The 22,481-nt window shown below is 46.7% G+C and overlaps 1 protein-coding gene across 10 annotated transcripts in view; it reads left to right on the forward strand.

Annotated features, from left to right (window-relative positions):
• Positions 1 to 304: 304 nt before the first annotated feature.
• The window catches only part of KCNK10 (potassium two pore domain channel subfamily K member 10), a 135,301-nt gene continuing 113,124 nt past the window's right edge, over positions 305 to 22,481 (forward strand). For 5 of the 10 annotated variants that reach the window (XR_012494570.1, XR_012494569.1, XR_002138426.2 and 2 more), the window contains exon 1: positions 4,340 to 4,890. Coding sequence is in view for 6 of the 10 variants with exons in the window: in XM_019744456.2 (XP_019600015.2) it covers positions 4,839 to 4,890 (52 nt within the window). In the remaining 4 variants the exon portion in view is untranslated. Of the gene's footprint in view, positions 392 to 804; positions 1,300 to 3,757; positions 4,027 to 4,337; positions 4,891 to 22,481 lie in introns of those variants that run through there. The other 5 variants (XM_074327077.1, XM_074327078.1, XM_019744470.2 and 2 more) reach the window with 5 other exon arrangements.

Genomic DNA, 22,481 nt, shown 5'->3' on the forward strand with positions numbered 1-22,481 from the left:
TTACAAAGGGAGAGGATGCAGTTCCTGGTTATGAAACATGTTCGTCCGCCTGATGCTTTAATTACAATTTCTTTGGAGTTCATAGTATGTTGTCTTCACTAATCCCCAATCAGAGCTTTGAGTCACTGAAATAAATCTGCAGGATTTGGGCGCACAGAGTTTGTCACTGATCAGTACGCTATCTGACACCCTCTGCCCCATGGCTGCTGGTGCGCCTCCAGCTTTTCCAAGCCAAAAGCAGAGCCCAAGATTAGAGCAACATATATTTAAGGGTGTGTTTCTTGCAGATGCTGGTTGGGACATGAAGACAAACGTAGGCGTGATTAAATGCCGAGAACAAAGCGGCAGCTTCACTGGGGAAAGAAAACCTTTCTGGTAGGAGAAGTTTCAGGTAACTGTCAGTTTCACCACTGAGTGAGTGTACACAGGGTGTGTGTGGGGTATCTTCACAAAATGACGTGGTTGTTTAGAGAAGAGCACTTGGAAGTGTCTCGGAGGTGGGGGAGATCTCGGAAGATGAGGGTTTCTTCTGGACCTCCAAGAGCAACAAAGGAACCAAAGGGAAACAACCCAAGGCGGATGACAAATTCATCCCGATATTCGTGAATTGAAGTAGATTCTAATCAGATCTGTCCCCCGCCCCTTCAGTTTGCCCCACCGGCACTAAGCGGGATTCCCCAAACTGCTTCCTCACTCCCTGAGATTCGCGGTCCGGACAGTCTCCTGCCGCACCCTGGAATCCGTGTTCAACTCTTTCCTGGTTGGGTCGTGCATTGCCAGCCACTCCAAGATCCCCCACTCGGCAAGCAGCACCCCTCCACTCTCACACTGGTCCCGGCTGCGGCGTGGGGAGCGGGTAAAGGAGCCAAGTCGCGGAAAACTTCCTCCCGGGAGATGGCTGGTGCCATTGGGCTTCCCCAGCACTCCTGCGTCGGGCCACACGTCCTTCACTAAAGTGGTGTCGCAACGATTGCAGGTTCTGAGCCGCAGAGACCCTGGCGACCCACAGCCACGCCTCCCCCCAGGACCCGCGCCCTTTCCCACCGAAGGCCCCGGGGACGCAGTGGCTGCCAGCCTGGGACTGCTGGAGGGGCTTGGCCAGTGCAGGGAGACTTTGCGCCACGATGCTTTGTTTTCTTGCCGCAGGAACCCGAGACGATCTCTTTCTACCAGACTTAACCCTCCCGCAGCAATAGCCATGGAAGGGGCGGCGGCACAGAGGGACAGGGAACCGCTAGAAGCGGCATCGTTTTTGGATGTTGTTTCTTTACACAGACTACTTCTTCCCTCCTTCTCGGGGTAAGTGGAATCTAGTCTGTACTAAGGAAGGCGCAGAATTGAAGCTGATGGAAGGGGATTACAGCAGCACAAAGGGTTAACGTGCTAAGTTGTTTTTCTTGGGATGCCGGCTCCCCCTCTTAGAATCCTGCTCCCAAGCTGTCCACTCCAAATACTACGCAGTTTACGAGTTGGACTCCATTTAGGCTAGTTAGAGGAGGGGGTGCTGGGATTAATTAAATTAATTTTTGGTGGATTCTCCCCTTTCCCCCCACCCCAAACTTACTCGTCTTTGTCTACATTCAGAGAAGGGAGAATGAAAGTGGAGGTGAGAGAAAGCCCCAGAGGTTGTTGTTAGTGGTGGTTGTGGGGGAGAGGCACCTACGGATTAAATAGAGGTGACCCTAAGGGCCAAGGACTAGTGCAATCTTTAACCCCCAGAAGGAGTCCAGACCCCTGATCCTGCTTCCTCACCCCAATAGACCCATCCCAAACCTCCAGCCTCCAAATAATCAGTGGTCCTGCTGAGGCTTTTCTGGGGAAGGTTCTCCAGGTCTCTGTGTAACTTCTAAGAAAAACTGCGCATTGTCTTGTACATGAGGGGACGCTCAATAACCGTTTGTTGATTGGCAGAATGATGCACCCTAAGGCTTTATTTTTTCACCTTTGGAATTTACCTTGGACAGTGAACTAGGTCCCTGATGTACACCCCAGGGCACCAGGTTACTCCAATTCATTTTGCAAAGGAGGGGCTGGAATCTTAGATAATATAGTATTTAGATCTTCATGATCCAAAAGAACCCATGTGACAGCTTCAGGGTCAGATTCATGGGTTCAGGGACCAGACGAGCTCACTTGGGTTTGAATCTGTGTTGTGACCTTGGGTGAGTTACTTCTCTGAGCTTTAAATGGGACCACTTAGAGCTTCCTCAAAGGGAAGATGTAGGGAAGATGAATGGAGAGAAGGATGAAAAGGTGAGGGGGGCATTTGATAAGTGTCAGTCTTACCTCCTCATCTTCAGAGGATTCAGGAGAGGATATCTTTCTCTGTGGATACCTTTCTGACTTAGATGCAGGTAAAGACATAGTATTGCAATGACTGGGCTGGAGCATGCCTGCCCATGAGCAGTTAAGGGGGAGAGGGCAGAGTGAGGCTCTGGAAGCTTTCTCAGGGGCGTAGCAGCAGTACCCTTAGGGTTTTGGAGCAGAATTTACATACATACTGGTGTCTCTGTTGACATGGCTGGAGAATCAGAAATTCCCCTTTTGTCTCATTTCCATGTCTCATCCATCCTCTCAGCCTTCTAGTAGAGGGAAGGAAGGTGTGAAAATGGAGCCCCAGAGAAGGTGGCTCTGAAGCCTCTGGAGGAACCAGAACCTGCCCAAAGGGCTGAGGTCTCAGGGTAGCGCTGGCAGATTGGCACTAGTTTTGCCTGAACAGGGTGTGCGGAGAACTCCGGGCTCTAGCCTGGCAGCCCATGGGGCCAGTGACAAAGCACTTACCAACCCTTTCCACAGATGACAGTGGACCTCTGCGAGTCTTGCCCTTGGACTCAGAAACCTGGATGTGACAGTGGGGGTGGGGGGGTAGATGATGAGAAAGAGGTTGCTGACACAGGGCTCTTCACAAACCTCAAGGTGCCTTCCTGTGGCTTGAGGTTCAGAGAGCAACTCCCAGTGTAGAGGTTTAGTGACACAGCAGGCAGGCTCAGGAAGGAGCTGGGCAGTCACTTTCTCATTCATAAGTAAAGACAATGACAGTCTAACCCTTCTTCATGGCACTAGACAGTAGGTTCCATGAAGGCAAGGTCCATGCCTATCTTGTTCTTTGCCAAGTCACCAGCACCTAGCACAGTGATGACACATAGGAGTTCAAGATCTATCTGAACGGACAGTGAATGGACAGTACCTTAAACTACTTCTTGTCCAACTCTGCTTTATGCAATTCATGCCTTCATTTAGCAAGTATTTCTTGAGCATCTACTATGTGCAAGGCTCTGTTGCTAGGCATCTGAAGTACTTTATAAGCATTTTTCATATTGGTACTTCCAGTGGCCCACTCAAGATCATCTCAAGAACCCACCAGGTTCTTCTGGAGACTGAGGTCCCACCGCAAGCCCTTCCGCAGCTCCAGGCCGGGGCAGTGAGAGTGGGGCTACGGGGGATGCGCCAGGTTTAGCCTCTTTCCGGGAACAGGTCTGGAGGCCCTTGGTACCCGTACCTGCTGGGCCCTCGGACTCCTGGGGCCACCGTTTCCCGGAGACGCCAGGTCTTGGCAACTCTGCTTTCCTGTGGTGCCACCGCGCCTCTCCCCAACCCCCTTCCCGGCCTCTGAACAGCGGCTCCAGCTGGGCTGCAGGTAGTTGGCGAAGGGACTAGGCTGCACCTGGGGAGCGACCTTCCTGGGGTGGGAAGAGAGCGGCGGATACCGATTGGTCCCAGAACAAAAGGCTCATGGCTGGCATCAGCCTCCTCTGAGTGCGCTGGGAACAAGGGTTGGGGCGCAGGCGGGAGAACCAGGAGCGAGTGGGTACTGGAGTGAAAAAATGAAGTGAGAAAAGAATGGGGGGTGCGCCTAGGGTGGGAGCAGTGACAAGAGGTTTGCGGCGGGGCCGCCGTGGCTCCTGTTCGCCTCCTGCAGCGCCTTCCAGGCAGCCAAGCGTGTCTCCGGCTGCAACTCCACTGAGCGCACCGCGGTAGCCTTCACGCCAGTCCGCCCGCCCGCCCGCCAGCCGGCTGGCTGCGCCAGTAAGTAGCGGCGTGCCCGCCGCCCGGTCCCGGCTCCACCGCGGCTTCCCGTTGTCGGGTCGAGAAGTCCGCAGCCGGCCACTGCCTCAGGCTGGTCGCCAGGTGCCGAGCGCGCCAACCTCGGCTGGGCTCCTCCACCCGCTGCGCTCTCTCCCACAGTGGCGCGGCTTCTGCGGTGCAAAGCGGGGAGGGTCGCCCTCGCTGCGCGCTCCCCGAGTGCCGCGCCACCTCTACATCCAATGGCTTTCAGGGGGTGGAGAGCGGGGGGCGTCGCCCGCGGGCGAGGAGCCACAGACGGGGTGGGGCGTGTTTGCTCTGCGCTGCCGAGCCAGACTGACGTGCCCGCCTGAGCGCGCGCCCGGGCGAGTGTGTGTGAGTGTGTTCGTGCGTGTGTGCGCACACGCCTTCGGGGGCTGGAGTGACACTGCAGTGGGCTTCTCCCTCGCACCCGCCCTCGGCCCTCAGCCTGCTCTGCCCCCAACCTGCGGGCACCGCATTTGGGAAGCAGCTCGGCTCTTTAATTTTCCCAAGACTCGTTCTCCATTCACCCCTCGCCAATCTCACTTTTCCTTTTAACCAGGGGGCTGCTTCCAACCACCCCTCAACCGGTGCAGATACCCAAGCCGTCTCCAGTTTTCTCCTAAGCCAATATTTTCCACTTGTCTCTCTCTGGGGTTCCTCCACGAGCCAGTCCAAGGCTCCCCATCCTTGGAAATTGTTTTGTTGGACTGCTGTACCGAGGCGTGTAAAGCTTGAGGACTTTATTATTATTTTGATTCTTTTCATTTCCTCCCCACCTGGGCAACGGAGCAATGAAATTTCCAATCGAGACTCCAAGAAAACAGGTGAACTGGGATCCTAAAGGTTGGTATTTCCTACTTTCGGCCGCCCTGTCCCCGTATCCATCTCCTGCGTGTGCGCGCTTCCGTGAATGGAAGCACTCTTGCTCCTGGCCCCGTGTGTCCTGTGGCAGGAAAATGCGCCTGGGAACTGCAGCGCGGGTGGGAGGAGGGCGGAGGCAGCGTGGGTTCCAAACCCAGAGAGTGCCTGTCATTATCGTATAATCATTGGTCCCTCAAGGATTGTTTCAAAATGTAAAGATACACGACACAGGCTGTTTGGCTAGAATTGCACCAAGTGTTGGTATTTGCTTTTGACTTTGTGTGCGAGAGTGTGTGTGTGTCCTTTGTTTCTGGTGATCTTTGTCTCTCTGGCAGATGGGTGGGGTGCCTCCCCCTGGATCTAGGGCTGCAGCTGCCTGCCCAGAGTGTTCTCAATGGGAAAGGTTTCCTGGCAGCAAGTGGGGCTCTTATCTGCAGCAACAGTCCCTGGAGGTGGCCCTCTCCTAGGGCATGCGGAATAATGGAGCCCACAGGGCTCAATCTTATTACCAAACCAGGCAGCTAGTTTGGCTCGGAAGGAGTAGAGCGGGGGAGGGGAGAGTAGTTTGTGAGAAGGGTGGGGCTGGGAAGGACGGGGGAGGGGGCACTCAGTGTGCCCACCTGAGCAGTAGTGTCATTTACAAGCTCTTAAGAATATTGGACAGTGTTCTCTCTGCGCAAAAGGGAGCAACTAAGACAGATATGTGTGTGCCTTGCTTGGGCCACGTGTCTGTAATTAACATACAGATGTTAAGGCCCCCTCTGAGATCAGTATGGGAGCAGAGTAAGTTGAAAGCTAGTATCCTGTTTTGACAAGAAATGTTCTTTAGCATTTCTCTTATCTCATCTGAAGGCTGAGTCCAGCGAGAACGCGCCTCTGTGTGCATTGGGTTTGAATTTTTTTGTTTTGATTGGGGGTCTTTTGATTTTTAGCATCAATGGTTGTTACTGTAGATGCTACTTGCATGATTTTTCGTGTGTGTCTGTCTGTGTTTAGTGTTCTTTACAAGTGCATTTTTTTCTTTTCTGTAGACTGGAAAAGAGGAAAACCACTCATTTATTAAGTAAATTGTCTTATGAATCGACTGGCTATTGAAGAGAGAGTGAAGAGATTATTGCCTATTTTCAACACTGAGGCTGTTACACCTTAAATACAACCCATATCTTCTCCTTTGTCTCTAGGTCTCTGGATATGTAGAAGTGTGCCTTGGCTACTTTTTTAATCCCTGCAAAACATCTTTATTGAATACCTACTATGTAGTACCAACCACTGTCCCAGGTACTGGAGATCCAGTCAGAATAGCACAGACAAAAGCTCTGCCTTCTTGGAGTTTATAGTGAGGGGGACAGACCTAAATCAATCATTGCACAGAGGAGTGCATACAGGGCTTTGAGAAAGTGTCTGATAGAAAAGATTGACAAGGATCCGGGAGGTGGGTCGTCAGAGAAGGTAGTCAGACACTTGTACTGGGAGCCGTGGAGGATACGTAAGGATTAACTGGCTAATGAGGAGGTGATCTGTTGCAGAAGAGGGAACAGCAAGTGCAAAGGCTCTGAGGCAGAAGGTGTGTATTTGAGGAATGGAAAGGAAGTTTGCATGGCTGGAGCAGAGAGCAAGGGAGCATGTGTGGGGACCTAAAGGGTCAGACCTCAAAGCCTCATGTTGTTGCAGGTAGGGTGGGATTGTGGGGTGTGGGAGGAGTATCGTGTTTGTCTTATGTCCCTGAAGGGTTTCAAGCTGAGCAGTGACATGATCTGAACTAAGTTTTACAACAAGGGCTGTGTGGCTGTTGTGGATGTGAGGGACGAGATGCCGTGGTGGCATGGCCTAGGAGTGGAGAAGTGGATGCAGCGGGGAGCTCTGGAGGACACAAAATCTACAGGCCTTTAGTAAAGAACTTGTAAAAGTGGAGGAATTGGAAAGACTGGGCCAGCAGCTAGGGCAGGAGCAGTCTTGAGGGGAAAGCTGGTCAGTTCAGTCTAGGACTTGCTGAGAGGGAGGTGTCCCTGTGTCAATCAAGAGGTATGTCAGGTGGTCAGTTGTCTGTTGTCTGATAGAAGAGATATCAAGGCACGCTGATAGGGAAGGCTGTGGGGCTGACTTCGTGAAGCTTGCCTTGGCTTTTATAATATGTTTCTATATGATCGTCACTCTGTGTATTTACGGCACAGTATTAAGCACCAATGAATCCCACATGTTACACTGACACAGGGAAGAAGCATGCAAGTAGCATTTCCAGTCACAACCACTGGGGCTAAAAACGAAAAGACCCTAATAAAAATAACAATATTTAATGAGCAATCATTGCATGCCAGGTGTTTTATGTACATTATTTCATACACTCATTCTCATAATACTTATCTTATGGTATAAGTGTTACTGTCCCCTGGACCCTATTGCCATCAGGTACCATTGAGCTGCTTTTCAGTAAGCTGCTCTGACTTCATGCACAGTTGTTCCTGAAGGACAGGGTGACCATAATCTTTCCTAGCCAGGGAGTGAAGGCAGGAGGAGAGTGGGGAGAGAGGGTGGCATTTCTCACACTCGTGTACAAGCATGTGCCAGGCATTGCATAGTGCTTTACATACATTAAATAAATAAGCTATTAATTAAATATGATTACTTAATTAGAAGACTAATTTATTTAATCTTTGTTTAATCTTAGGAGGAAGATACTGTCCTAATTTTATAATTGAGGGAATTGAGGAACAGAGGGGTTGAATAACTTGCCCGAGGTTACACAGATAGTAGATGGTGGGGTTAGACTAGAATATGGGCCCTTAAACACTCTTCAAGTGTAATTCTTCAGTTACTGAGCACTCTGGCTCTTGCCTTGTGAAGCTCCCAGAGCTCAGGGACTGGAGAAGCTTGTTGGGAGGAGAAAGAGAAGAGAGGAAGAGGAGAAGAGATGGGAAGAGGAGGAAGGTAGAGAGGAAGAGGACGGGGAGGAGGTGGGAGAGGAGTGAGGCAGTGAATCAGCCTTTCCCACAATTCCTCTATGGCTGGATAGCGTCTCTGCTTCTTCCTCTGGTGGGCCAGTCACTGGCCACTGGACAGACTTTGGGTCTGTTCTTTGAAGGTTAGCGTTAACACAGATTGAGTATGTTTAGCATGGCAAAAGGGATAACGGGGCACCTAGCATTATACCAGAAAGGTCAGGGGACAGTTCCCACTAAATGGACTGTAGGCTTTGGGTATTGACAGACTTGAACTTTCAGGTGGAGGCTTCACAGATTGTGGAAAGGAGCTGTAATTATGATGTTTTGCTTACAGCCCCATTACCTGACAATTTAATAGCGCAAAATGAAGGTGGATTGAGCATAGATTGGTTTTGATTGCACTTGGGTAAATTATGCAAAACACTGTCAAGAGGTTTAGGTGTAAAAATAAGACCCAAAGGTAAAACGATTATTCTCTGGTGAGCTCTGGCCTTCCTCCATATTTGTAAAGCTAAGCCTTTAACAAACAGTTACTGTTTGTTTAGTACCTACACAAAAGTAGATTGGCGTGAAGTCTTGTCTTCCATAACAGAATTTGTATGTGTTCTAAATCACTGGGATATCTTGTTGATGATTTTCTGCTGAAAACTGGGATTGGCTTGCTGCTTTTTATGTATGTTAAGGGTTTTTAAAAACCAATACAATTAGCAAACAGTAGCCTTAATTTGAGGCAAGCAGATCAATATGGCATGAAAAGCTCTGGATTTGGGAGCAAATGAATTAGTTTCTAGAATGAGCTGTAGCAATAATTAGCTGCGTGACTTTGGGCTGCTCACTTAGCCTCTCTGGGCTTCACTTTCCTCCCATGTGCAAGGGGCCACTGACGTGGCTTCTTTGACCCTATCTCTAACTTTCCTTCTTGATCTGACCTTTGGGCCACTTGGCTTCCTTTTGTTCCTCAAATCGAGCCTACTTGTTGCTGTCTCAGGGCTTTTGCAGTTGTTCTTTCCATAGGTGATGGTGCATGCTCACATGGCTGACTCCTTTCCATTCTTGGAATCTCAGCTTGAATGTCAGCTCATTAGTGAAGGGTGCCCCTGTCCCATCTGAAGACCTCTCCTCTCCTTCCCCAGCCCTGTCACTTTCTAGCACTTGTCATGATCCGAAACCATCTTACATACTCATGTGTCACACTCAATGGCAGCCTTCCTTGTTAGCATGTGAACTCCATGAGCAGGAACTTTCCCTGCCGTGTTCACTGTCATAACCCCAGTGCCCAGGAAAGTGCCTGGCACAGAGTAGTCACTCAATAACCTTTTGCTGAATCAATGGATGGATGTGGGATGGATTGGAGAGGATCTCTAAGACTTCATGCATGAAGGAAATTCCAGGCCTCCTCTTCTAAGCTGCAATGGCCACGTACAAGTAGGAAGGGAAGAATATCTCTAAGTAATGGGGTATCAGAAAGGACACCAATATTCCCACTTCCTTGTAGGCTCCCCGCTCTCTAAAGCCTCACGCAGACTGTTTTTCTTCTGTTCTCCTGTTCGCCAGGTATGAAAAGGCTGATGGGGAGTGAGGCGGGGGCGGATGGCTGAGCTAACAAAGATATGGGTGGTGTCCAATCAATAATTTGGTTCATATTGGCCATTGGTGTGTAGCTCTTTTTAGATACTTAAATCTACTTAAGAAAGAAGCAAAATTCCAAACTGGAGCTGGATTTTTTTTTTTTTTTTTTTTTTTTAACTTCATTTTTAGTGTGTGCTTTAATGCAAAATTCAGAGTGGCCTATGTTGTATATGGGTAGCATCTTTCAGTTTACAGAATGCTTTTGACAAATTATATCACTTGTTCTTCAAACAGCCCTATTTTTGTCAGTATTGGAGCTTTAGATTTACTGATGGGAGTAGAAAGGGTAAGTTACTTTTTTGTGGGCCCAAGGCTGCAAACAGGCAGAACCTGGGGGCCAATTCAGGCCTTTTGATGCTTACATCCAGGGCAATTTCTCTTAAGCTTTCCTCCTTTCCACGCTCTTTGTTCCTTCCACACTCTACCATTCCTTATTTTTCAAAAGTGTATTTAGAGGTTTCTCTGAGAGATTTAGAGGCAAAATGCTCTTGGTTGATCAGTGAGTCCTTAGTTGATGGCTGTTTTCTGCAGGTTGTACTTGCACTGGCCACACTTCATCCCAGGAATTCAGTTGACTTTTGGATCCCACCTCTCTCCTGGCTAAACAGAGATTTTGGTCTCTTGTGAATGTGAGCCATGCTGAGCTTGCAAGGTTGCTTGACCACTATCTTTACTAATGTGTTTCCAAACTCATTGGTATAGCTTAGATTTTCTGGAAAGAAAATAATCTATTTTGATTTAATATCCAACTTTCAGAAGATCCACTTTCCAAATGGGATTAATAATGTGCCCATATCACCACAATTATCCTAGAAAGTGAAGAGGAAAGACGTTCCAAAGATGGTCTGAGCCAAGATTTGGTTCAGGCTTCTTTTCCAGCAGTGTCGAAGGGCGCTTCAGCATCCTTTTGCCAATCTCAACGATTGCTAGATAGAATTAAGACTGGGCAGGAAGACTTGGTTATTCCATCCTGTTTCCACATATCTGTGCTTTGGCTCTGTATTGGTCAGCTCAGACTTTTATAACAAAATACCGTAGACTGGGGGTCTTAAACAATAGAAATTTCTTTTCTCACAGTTCTGGGGACTGGAAGTTCAAGATCAAGGGCTTGTAGGGTTGATGTCTGGTGAGGACTCACTTCTTAGGTTACAGATGGCTGCCTCCCTCCCTCTTCTTAAAGGGCACCAGCCCTATTAATTAGATCTCCACCCTCATGAGCTCTTTTAGCCTTATTTACAACTGAAAAGCCCTATTTTTGACATGGTCAAATTGGGGTTTAAGGTTTCAATATATAAGTTTGGGGGAACATAATCCAGTCCATAGCAATCTCTATATGAGCATCATCTGAAATCAGATGCATTTAAAAAATACAATCCACGTGTTGTTCCACATTGGGAAACTTCAACCACAACTGAGGTGTGGTGCAAAGTGTATCTAATATAGGCATAGAGCTAGGGGCCCACTGTTGGCAAGAAAAATGTTTTGTTTGTTTGTTTTTTGTTTAAGGATTTTATTGGGGAAGGGGAACAGGACTTTATTGGGGAACAGTGTGTACTTCCAGGACTTTTTTCCAAGTCAAGTTGTTGTCCATTCAATCTTAGTTGTGGAGGGTGCCGTTCAGCTTCAAGTTGTTGTCCTTTCAAGTCTTTAGTTGTGGAGGGCGCAGCTCAGCTCCAGTTGCCGTTGCTAGTTGCAGGGGGCACTGCCCACCATCCCATGCGGGACTCGAGGAATCGAACTGGCAACCTTGTGGTTGAGAGCCCACTGGCCCATGTGGGAATCAAACCGGCAGCCTTTGGAGTTAGGAGCACGGAGCTCCAACTGCCTGAGCCACCGGGTTGGCCCAGAAAAGTGTTTTTTTTTGTTTGTTTGTTTGTTTTTAAGATAGTGGATTCTTTTTTACGTTTAGTCTGTAGGGGATTAGAGAGACAGAGTGTTTGATGATGAAACAGAATGAAACCATTTTATTGATAGCCAATGAGGCAGTTTTAGTTTGGATAGCTCCCTTGGCTGAAGCAGTCAGGTGCATAAAAGTGACCATCTTTTGCTGTCCTCAGATTCTTTTCGAAAGGACACTTATTGGATGATCCAGACAGGGTTAGAGTTGGTGAGGGGCTCAGCTTTGCATGACTTGGTTTTGGAATCTTCCTAAATGTGGCATCAGCACCGTGTTGGTTACCCCCACCTGGCAGGTTACTTGTGGAGGAAAGAGGAAAAATGTTCAAAGTCCACCTGCTCAGTCTTCATTCTACCCAGTGCTCATTGAGATTGGCAAAAGGATGCTGATGTTCCCCAGATGCTGCTAGAAAAGAAGCCTGAGCCAAATCTTGGCTCACGCCATCTTTGGAGCATCTTTTTTCTTTATAGAGGTAAAAAACACCATGCACTTTTGGGCTCTGGTCCTAGTGGTACTCACTAGTACTCAGCGGGAACTTTACTGTTTATCTGTGTCACGCTCAGTATTGTTACCCAGAATGGAGAAACAAAAACTTCATATTTACTTTCTAGAACATTTAATTGTGGTTTGTAGACAGTTTGAGATTTTTTTCTCCCTCACAAGTATCTGAAACTGAGTACTATGAATTGAAAATGAAAACTGACTTTCTAATTCTTTTAAGTTTGAGGTGGTGGGGGTTAGGGCCTGAACCACTGGCAAGGGAAGGAGTGGTCACAAGGGAATTTTATCCCTCTTCCTTCTCCATTCCCAGAGCCAGGGAGATGGGGAGGCGTGGGCATAAAAGTTTGTATGGAGGAGTAGGTGGGTAGGATTTCAGGATATTCCATTTTGTATACTACCAATCACTTTGGTTCTACTACTTATCCTTTCCATGGAGGAAATGTTGAAGCAGAGTGGAGTGGTGGGAAAACATGGGATCTGGAGAGTTAACCACTGCCGTACATAAACCACGTGATCACGGGGAACTTTACCTCCCTTATTCCTACCCCCCTTTTTTTCCTCCTTCCCTCCCTCCCTCCCTGACTCCCTTCTTCCTTCATTCCTTCCTTTCTTCCTCCCCTCTCCATTTCTTCAGAGCTCTGATCTCATTTTCTATCTCTTGGAACTGAGTATTATGAATTAAAAGTGAAACCTGACTTTCTAGTCCTAATTTTTTTTATTCAACTACCCAATGCAGACTGGTAATCGTGCTTGCAGTTAAAAAAGAGATGCTTGAAGAGACAACGGAGATTTGTTCAAGTGCTGAAGAATCTGGAAGCCACAGTGACCTGTGCAGAATGGCCTAAAATGCCAATATTTGTAATTCTGGCATATAAGCTAGTAACAATTTTACTACCAGAAAAATGAGTTTCTTATGTGCAAGCAGGCCTGTGGGTCTCCCAAATAATAACACATCAAATATTTTAGCAGCATAAAGATAAATGGTATAACTTACCAAATCGAATGTGATATGAACCTGACAGTCGGAACAGAGATGCTGAGTATTAGGTATGATATTTGAACATCCTGAACATCCACTCACTTTTATTATGTGAGACAAGAAAACAGGCCGAATGTTTAAGAAAAATCAATGGAAGGAAAAGCTTAGAGATGAAAAGAGTCTATCCATTGACTTATTGTTTTTTCTCTGCAAATTTGAGACAACCTATTGTTACCCATTTTAACCATAAACCAGCCTGAGTCAGCGCCGGGATTTACTGGTTGAGAATGTTGCATTAGGCCAAAGGCATTCATTTTTCATAGTGGAATTTGAGGCCATATGGGAAGTAGATATGATAGGTCTCGTCCAGCATACACATCCTTAAAATAACCTCATAGGAGTAAATGCATGTCATGTTAATTTCACCAAACCTCTGGGCAAGATGCCACCCAGCACAGGAGCTTAGAGTGGGAGGGTCCGGGTTCTAGTGCTGGCTCTGCCTCTGTCATGCAAAAGGAAGGAGCTGAGATATTGATCCCAGAGGTCCTTTCATGCCCTGATAGTCTGAGATTGCCGGGGTCCCAGTTTGAACTACCTCACTTTCTAGCGGCTGATTTGGGCAGCTGCCTTCATTTCTCTGTGACTTGGTCTCTCATGTGGAAGGTGAAGCTGAGTCTGCACTTCCTTGGTTTGTTATGTGGATTAAATGAGGTGATATACACAAGGCTCTCAGGAGCGTCCTGAAGTATCTCAAGGGGTCGGTGAGTAGTACCTGCATTATGCTGTTATCATGGTTGCAGGGGCCCCTGTTCTGTGAAACCAGGGAAGGTCTCCAGCTCCAGCCTCTTAAGAAGCACCTGGTTTACTCTCCAGATCATCTGGGACGGTGGCCTAGAGCAGAGCACCCCCTTTCTGGGACTCTCTTAGCATCCCAGTATTTTTATCCCCGGTTAAGAAAACCCAGGCTATTCTGGTCAACCCAGAGGAAAAACGTGGATTGGAATCACAGTCCTTGACTCTCAGTTATTGTTCTACCAGTTTTATTATCTGTGTAAACTTGGGCAAGTCACTTAATCTTTCTGACCCTTAGTGTTCTCCTGGGTAAAATAAAGATGACACTAACACCTACTTCACAGTTGCTGAGATGACCAAATGAGATGATAAATGTGAACACGCTTCATATACTGTTGAGTTCTAGATCGGCATTTCCCAAAGTGTGTTTCATGGGACGCAGACTAGTCTCATCAGATGCTCTGTGGAAAAAAAAAAAAGTGGTTTCATGGTCAGGTCACCTTGCAGAATGATGCATGCTCATTGCTTCCTGGAGAGTCTTCATGCACAGTAGCTGGTTATTAGTTAGGTATTGCCATGTAACAAATAAGCCCAACATTTGGTGGCTTAAACCAATGATAAATGTTCATTATCTCATAGTTTCTGTGGATCAGGAATTCGAAACAGCTTAGTTGGGTGGTCTGGGTAGGAGTCCCTTGGTGGTTGTGATCAGATGTTAGCAGGGGTTGCTGTCATCTGATGTCTTGACTGGGGCATCTGCTTCTGACATGGCTCATTCATGTGACTTGCAAGTTGCTGCTGGTTGTTGGGGAGAGGACTCATTTCCTGCCAATGTGGCCCTTTGTGTCCTTATAGGCTGCCTGAGTGTCCTTACAAAATGGTGTCTGTGTTCCCCCAGAACAAGCCATTTAAGAGAGAACAAGGTGGAATTGATAATACCTTGTATGACCTAGCCATGGAAATCACATATCATTACTACCATCATGTTCTTTTCCCCCAGTTTTATGAGATACAATTGACATAAACATTGTTTTAGTTTTAAGTGTGTGACTAATGATTTAATATTTGCAGCTACTGTGAGATGATCACCCCAACAAGTCTAGTTAACATCCATCACCTCACGTAATTACACTTTTTTTTCTCATGATGAGAACTTTTAAGATCTACTCTCTTACAACTTTCAGATATACAATACAGTATTATCAACTATAGTCACCATGCTATACATTACATCCCCAGAACTTATTTATCTTATAACTGCAAGTTTGTAGCTTTTGACCCCCTTCACCCATTTTACCCACTCCCCACCCCCTGCTTCTGACAACCACCAATCTGTTCTGTTTCGATGAGATTGCTTGTGTTAGATTCCACATGTAAGTGAGATCATACAGGATTAGCCTTTCTCCGTCTGACTTATTTCACTTAGCGTACTGCCCTCACGGTCCATCTGTGTTGTTGCCAATGGATTTACCACCACATTCTTTTCATTAGATGAAAGTTAGTAAGTTTAGTTCATACTTGGGGATGGGGTCGGGGGTGGGGGAGAGTAAGCTCACTCTGGAAGGGAGGAATGTCACAGAATTTGAGGACAATTTAAATTCACCATAAACATTTCCCCCTATTACTTATTGAATGAGTACTAAGTGCCAGGCACTGTGCTAAGTGCTCTATAGTCAATGTCTCATATAATCTTCTTTGTAACCAAAGAAACAGGTGAGATCATTATCCCTTCTTACTGAACCAAGAGGTTGAGGCTTACAGAGCTTCAGCAACTTTCCCAAAGTTACCTTGTAGCTCTGTGACGCGAACCTGCGTGTCTGTTAACGCTGGAGTCCTCTCCTCTAGTTTGTACACTTCCCCTGATAATCCTGCAGCACAGAAACCTGCTGATTTTGTTTAACTCTGCGTTCCCCCTTTACCCACAGAACCATGGTTCACTAAATGCCATTGACTCCTCCTATTACCCGCTGCTGGAAATGGTATTTTAGAAAGACAGCAACTATGAAGAACATGAATATACAGTCTTATAACAGATCCCAGCATACCTACCAATCCAAGCAGATTATTCAAATACAGAAAACATCTAATGAACCTGTCTTGTGTGGGCACCATGGTATGTGTAGGTTTGTAAAGCATTTACCAAAAAATGACGACACAATATACCCTATTTCTTTTCACTGTGAAATGAGAGGTTGAGTATGACACCTCGTGGACCCACTTCTTTTACAGAGTCCCATTCTTTGACAGCCCCCTTCCTTTACAGATTCAGTGACTGAAAACCCAACCTCCTTGGATAAAGCCAGAGGAATAGGACATCCTTCAGGCTGAGCAGCAGACATGTCAGGGAATGGGGTGTCTGGTGTGTGTCTGCTGTGTGTCGGCAGCAGACCTCCTCTCTGAATGGTGTGACTGTAGCACAAGTCAGAATGTAGCCAAGATGGCAGGGACGCTGTGCCTGGGGGTGACGGCACACACACAGGCAAAGCCACTGGTAGAGGACTGTTAGCACTCCCTGTCATATTTCCAGTAAACATTGACTACCTTGTGGCTTTTTCTGCACATTCTGGAAGAGAAAACGATTTCCAGGAAGCAGGATGCATTTGATATCTTAGAGGTTCCCATGTTTCTAAACGTTGCATATCTGGCTTATTTCTGAGGTGATTTTATATTCTGAGGAAAGTTTTGGAGCTTTTCTGTCCTGGGTGGAGGAGAATGAAGACATGGGCTTTGTTGACTATGTCACTTTGCCTGCACAAAATGGCAAAGAGAGGCCCCAGGACTGGGGGAGAGTGGGTTGAATGAGGCTGCCTGTGGTCTTCGTTACATTCTGGGGCCAACTCTCATGGCATCTGTAGCCATAGTAACCACGGGCTGAAAAATTCTCAGGCTGTAGATATGCCATTGTACCCTCCTCTGGTTCTGTTGTTTTTCCCTCTATTCCTTCACACAGAAACTGTCACCACTCCCTGATCCCATCCCCACCTCCTCCCCCCACACAGTGGCCGACTTTCACGGTGGTTTCTATGCTGGTAATTTAACTTCTGACTGACTCTTCATTTCCTGAGGCCCCGCTTTCGGTTCCTGGATCCACAACTGGTTTATTATGACCCAGGCTAAGCCACACGCACATAATTTCCTCAGCGTTTCAAGCTTTATTATGAAAAATTGGTCATAAGTCACGCAGTGTACACACTCTAGACTTAATTGTACCTGTGAATAATGATGGTGGCTCATGACACTCATTGTCTTGAATAACAATCCTCCTACACTTAGAGTCTGGTTTAGATGTTGACAGTTTTTGGAGTGTTACAAAAGAACAGAGAAAGCCAGTGAGGCACAGTAAGGGAGCACTGGTCTCTGACCAGGAGACCTGGAGTTTGGTGGCATGGTGGCATGAGGGTGGGAGGTAGGTGGTGGCCAGGTTATGCAGGGTACTGCACACATTATGAAGGAGATTTTTTTTTTTTAGAATAGTGGGAAGACACTGAATGGTTTGAAATAGGAAGGTGACACAATCAGATTTGTATTTTAAAGAATATTTAAACCACTCACACAGTGAATGATTGATTCAGCAAATGTTTATGGAGGACACGGAGTCTGTGCCATGTATGCTGCTGGTGGTGGGACTTACCTGAGGGACACTGTGTCTTCCTGTAAGGATCACAGGAATTTTAAAAAAACATTTAGGCAGGAAAAGAGCTTTTGTTGACATCTTTGGTTTATGACAACCAAATCCAAATTTCTGGTTACAAATGGGATGTGCGTCTTAAAGCAATGGCCACTGCATTTTCAATTTCTGTTCATTAAAATTACCTTTCTCCTGGCTTTGTGACATGGCCCTTGCTTGATTCCATGATAATTTACATATCTGGAATCAGCAAATCAATTAACCAAATACTATGGCACGCCCACATTTTATTGTACTTCAGATGCCTTTTGGAAGCATTCCACTATCAGCCCAGCATAATGGGCCTAATAAAAATTGCAGCATCCCCTCCATACCCACTGTCACTTTGTTCCTGGAGTGTCAGGAGACATTGTGACATTTGGGTATTTCTCTTTGGCTATACTGGGACCCCCTGCTAGTTGCATCCTTGTGGCCTCAGCTCAGAAGTCGTTCCCAAAGCCTGAATTAATGAGAGTCTATGATGTGCTGATCCCTTTCTCAGGCAGGGTGAGAACACAGCTTCTATAGCGGCATGAATGCCTGTTCCTCAGGCAATAATCTCTGCATTCAGACTCAGTTCTAAAGACTGGCAGAGCCCGCAGCCACAGGGGGTGGGATTAAAGGAGCCTTGTAAGTCTCTGTTCATAACTGACCTACATCACTCTTTCCCATGACTACCAGATTGCCTAAAATCTACTAGTACCTCTGCACATCGCCCTTTCATTCATGCATGTGGTTATTCCATACACATTTATTGAGTGAGTGCCCACAGAAACGGGGCTAGGCATGAGACTTGAAAAAGACCTGAGGCTTGCTACCAAGAAAAGTCATGGTCTAGCCACCAAGACAGGTGCATAAACAAGTATTATGACATACCATCATCAGTGAATGTACTGATAGCAATATGGACCAAAACATCTCCAGAATGCCTCTAGCTAAAATGCAAATATATTTCCTCTGGATGACATATGAACTCTCCATTACTCATTGGTATAGCCAAGCGAGTCAAGAGGGAGTGGGACTCAGGACCGAAATGTAGTGATGGGTTGGTGTAAAAGTGGGGAAAGGAACAGTCAAGAGCATGGAAGAGAGGCTTTGGGGAGGTGCCATGTAGGGAGCAGATGGAGGGCCCTGGCTACTGATAGGGTCGTGTGATGAGGGCTGAGGGGATGGAGGTGCCACAGGGGCAAGCAGAGGGCAGAAGCTTGGTGACAGAGGGGACACTTTCACTTGTGTGAATGTCCAGTTCACATTAAACTCACTTCAGAAATTGGAAAGGACTTTGAGACATCCAAACCTTCTGAGGATAACACTGTAGTCTAGAGAGGTTAAGTGACTTGCCCTTGCCCAGACAGCGGAGGGGACAGAGCCCTCCCTTCGAACCCTTCGGTGCTAACCTCCATTACTCAACATTGCCTCTCATGGTAATGACAGCGGGTTCTGGGCCTGTTTTTCTCTCCCACTTTCCTTTGGGAAGAATTAACAAAGAGCTATAGCTCTACTGGAGCCTAGAGCATATTGGTTCTGAGATTTTAAACTAAATCCTCCATAAGCCTGTAACAAGTATGGATATGAGAATATATTCAGCCTCTTGGAGAAGATGTCCATCCATTTACTCAGTGAATATTAACTGAGTGTCTTCTTTGTTCCCAGAGGCATAGCAATGAACAACACAGAGGCCCTGCCCCGTTTCCACCTCCCCATAACTTACCACCTGGCCAGAACTCAGTCTCTCATACAGACACTCAAGTTAACTTCCTCTGCACTTGAGAAATCTCTTTCAAGCACAGATAAAGGGGTTTAAACAATGTCATAATAAGGATGAAAACAAGGCCGTTCTGATGTTACATCACTCTGGAAAAAATGTTTAGTTTGATAATTTAGTAGGAAATGAGTGTTGATCCTGCTGAAGTCATCACCTTTCTGTTAGAAAAGTCAGCAATTACAAAGAAAGCCTCAAAACTGCCTCGTTTATAGTGAAATTTTATTAAGAACCATTGTTAATTTTGACTGTGTGGCCTGTGTGTGTATCACTGGGATGTGTCCCCTGTGATGATGACGTGTAAATTAATCTCCAAGGAATTGCAAGAGGCCGAAATGTTAGGTACTTAAATTCTCTCTCCCTAGCAGATGGGAACTTTCTGCTACATGTGATTCCCAAAGTGTCTAAATTTACATGTCTTCTGAATAGGGGAAATTGGGGCTTCTGGTGGTTGTGAGCCTGGCAGTCTCTTTGCCGCATCTGGGAAGCTGGGACAGACTGAGGTCAACAGTGATTCCAGGAGGCCAGCCTGGGTCATGGGGGGCTTAAGGAGGCAGCAGCTGGTTGGACTGGCTGAAGTGTCCACTGTGAAGCCAGGAAGCTGTGAGCGTCTTGCCTGGAGTTTGAGGCATAGTTGGGGTGAGGACCCACCTTCACTGCTAAGATTCTCAGCTGAGTGGCTGGGAGAGACCTGTAGGAGCTTTCCTGCCAGCAGCTACCAGAGGTTTCTGCTCTTTAAGCTGGTCCTAGCTATCAAGGGAACCCTGCCCAGTGGTGCTGGTGGTGCTAACAGTGGTCATGCTGCTGTGGAGATGAAGGGTGTGTGATGAGAAGGTGTGCAAGAGTTCAGGTTTGTTCCCAGTTCTGCCACCCCTGAGCTGTGGATCTTAGGTGCTAACTTCCCTCTCTTTGCCGGCTTCCCCTCCTGAGAACAAGAAATGACTGCAGTACCCTAGGGGTTGTGAGACTTAAATGAGACAACACACACAAAGAACAGAGCAGAGTGCCTGGCACATAAGAGGTGCCTCACAAATGATGATCATGTTACTGGTAACACCCATTTCCTGAGGGTCTGCATCAGGCACAGAACTCAGGGCTTAACACATAAGATATAATTTGTTCTTCACAGCAGGCTGAGTCATTTTGCTTGTTCTTCCAGTTAATATCCTAATGTTCAGCAAGCGCCCTAGACGCTCATGGCTTCCAAAGAACCTGCACGTAGTGAGGGCTCCAGATCTGTTTTTTAATGTTTAAATAACAGCTTTAGTAAGGTATAACTTACATAGCAGAACATGTACTCATCTAAAATGTATAGTTCAGTCTTTTTTTTTTTACTATATTCACAGAGTTGTGTAACCATTACCATTCTCCGATTTTAGAAAAATTTTCTCACTCTCAAAAGAAACCCTCTACCCATTGAAGCAGTCACTTCACAGTTCCCCTCATTCTCTCCCAGCCCTAGGCAACCACTAATCTACTATGGACATATGTATTTGGACGTTTCATATGAATGGAATCATATGCATAACAGGTGGCTTTGTGTGATGGGTTTCTTTCACTTAGCATCCATCGTGTTTACTTTTGAATGAATGTCAATCATCTGAGATGGCAGTATTAGGTCTTCCATTTTGAAGATGAGGAAACCAAAGCTGACAGTGTGTGTGTAACGCTCATAGCCATCCCACTTGAAAGTGCTGGGGTTTGCACCCAGGTCTGTGTTGGCTCCGAGGCCATTCTCTTTTCATCTACTTGCTGGCCTCTGATTGGGCCTCTGCATCCTGCTGAACACCATCTAGGTAGAGGTGTGTCATGCGAGGTGCGAATGCCCTGGGCCTCAGGCTTGCCCCTCCTCATTGCCGTGGTTGTGGGAGTCTCTCCTCACAGGACTCTGATATGCTCCATCAACCTCAGGAGGAGGATATGGCTTCATGACTATATACCCACTTGGTGGCTTCTGAGCCTTGTGTTGGCCTATCTAGTTCTTCTGCCCATTTCTCAAAGGTCACGACATGAACTGGGAAAATTATAGAAAGGAAAATGAAGGGAGTAGTATGCTTTTTGGGTTCAAAGCCCAGCAATGCAGTCACTTGATGTGATGAAGGAAATGTCATCCTTCTTGCTTCATCTTCAATAGTAGAGTGTAATTAAACACTAAGAAATATAAGATGGCCCCCCTCTCCCAACCCCAGGACGTTTCCTGAGACATGAGATCGAGTATACATTCCTCAGTTGCTGTAGCATGAGGGGTGGTGAGCACAGGTGTGTGTGGAAGGGACAGGCCTAACCCCAGCTGGTGCCTGGGCAGGGATGTGTGACTCCGTTGTACATTCATCAGGGACCTACCTAGTCTGTGATGGTGAGACAGCACATCCTGTGATGTGCTCGTATTCTCTGTTTTCCAAAACCTGCTTCTGTCCTGCTGTTCCCTCATATGCTGTTCTAGAGAAAAGGCCTCATTTCATTATTAAAAATGGAAATGAGCTTTGCATCTTCTACCAAAGAAGGCAAATGACCTTATGTACCTACATGTTTCTCTAGAAACACCATTAGACCTTAGTTTGACTTAAAACTCGTGGGAATTGGTCGTTGAATGAGCCACTTAGCTGAAAGCAGGTGAGAACCCCAGGACTCAGGAAGAAATTACGTGTTTGTTTTGTAGATTTCTCTTACAAGTGGCCTCATTACTGGCCTTGGTTTATGTGAGACTTTCAGCGTCAGCCGTGTATGATGTAGCAGACATGCCCATCCTTATCCCTTTGCTCTTAAAACTTCAGTGCAAGGTGGCTAACTTCCAACTTCCAATTCTTGTCTGTTTTGTCTTTTTCTTGACCGAACCTACTTTGCTCCTCCCATGGAAGGCAGAGATGGCAGGGGAATTAGTGCTCCCCCACAGCAGCACTCACCCAATGACTGATGGGAGATGGTGTATAAATGCCCCAGTTCTCTCAGCCTTGGGTGGGATAACTCAGGAATATGTTGTGCGTGGAGTCCCAGTTTCCCCAGAGGGAAAAATTCCATTCTCCAGCAGTAATAGCTAGCTTGATATTGTACCTTTTATTGGTTTTCTTGGCTGCCTTCCAATCCTTGTCTTTCTTTTCCACTCCCCTACTGGTGCTTTTTTCATCTCCCAAACAACTACTCTGCTCAAGTCCTTATCTTAAGATCAGCTTCGAGGGGAACCCAAATTGAGACATAAGGTAAAGCTTTATCCTTTCGTTGCTTCTCAGCCTGATTCCCAGTCACCTAGCTTTGAGTGAGAGAAGAAGGTACAGTACCCCAAGATGCTTCCCAGGCAGGCTAAAGGCTCTCAGGGGATACAATCTCTAGCTAATCAGCAGCTTTCTCCCTGAGATATCTTCAGCACAAATCCTGGTGCTGGTGAGTAATCCATAAAGCATGAAAAGAGA

Source organism: Rhinolophus sinicus, linkage group LG03, assembly GCF_036562045.2.
Source record: "Rhinolophus sinicus isolate RSC01 linkage group LG03, ASM3656204v1, whole genome shotgun sequence".
In the NCBI taxonomy this organism is placed as follows: Eukaryota; Metazoa; Chordata; class Mammalia; order Chiroptera; family Rhinolophidae; genus Rhinolophus; species Rhinolophus sinicus.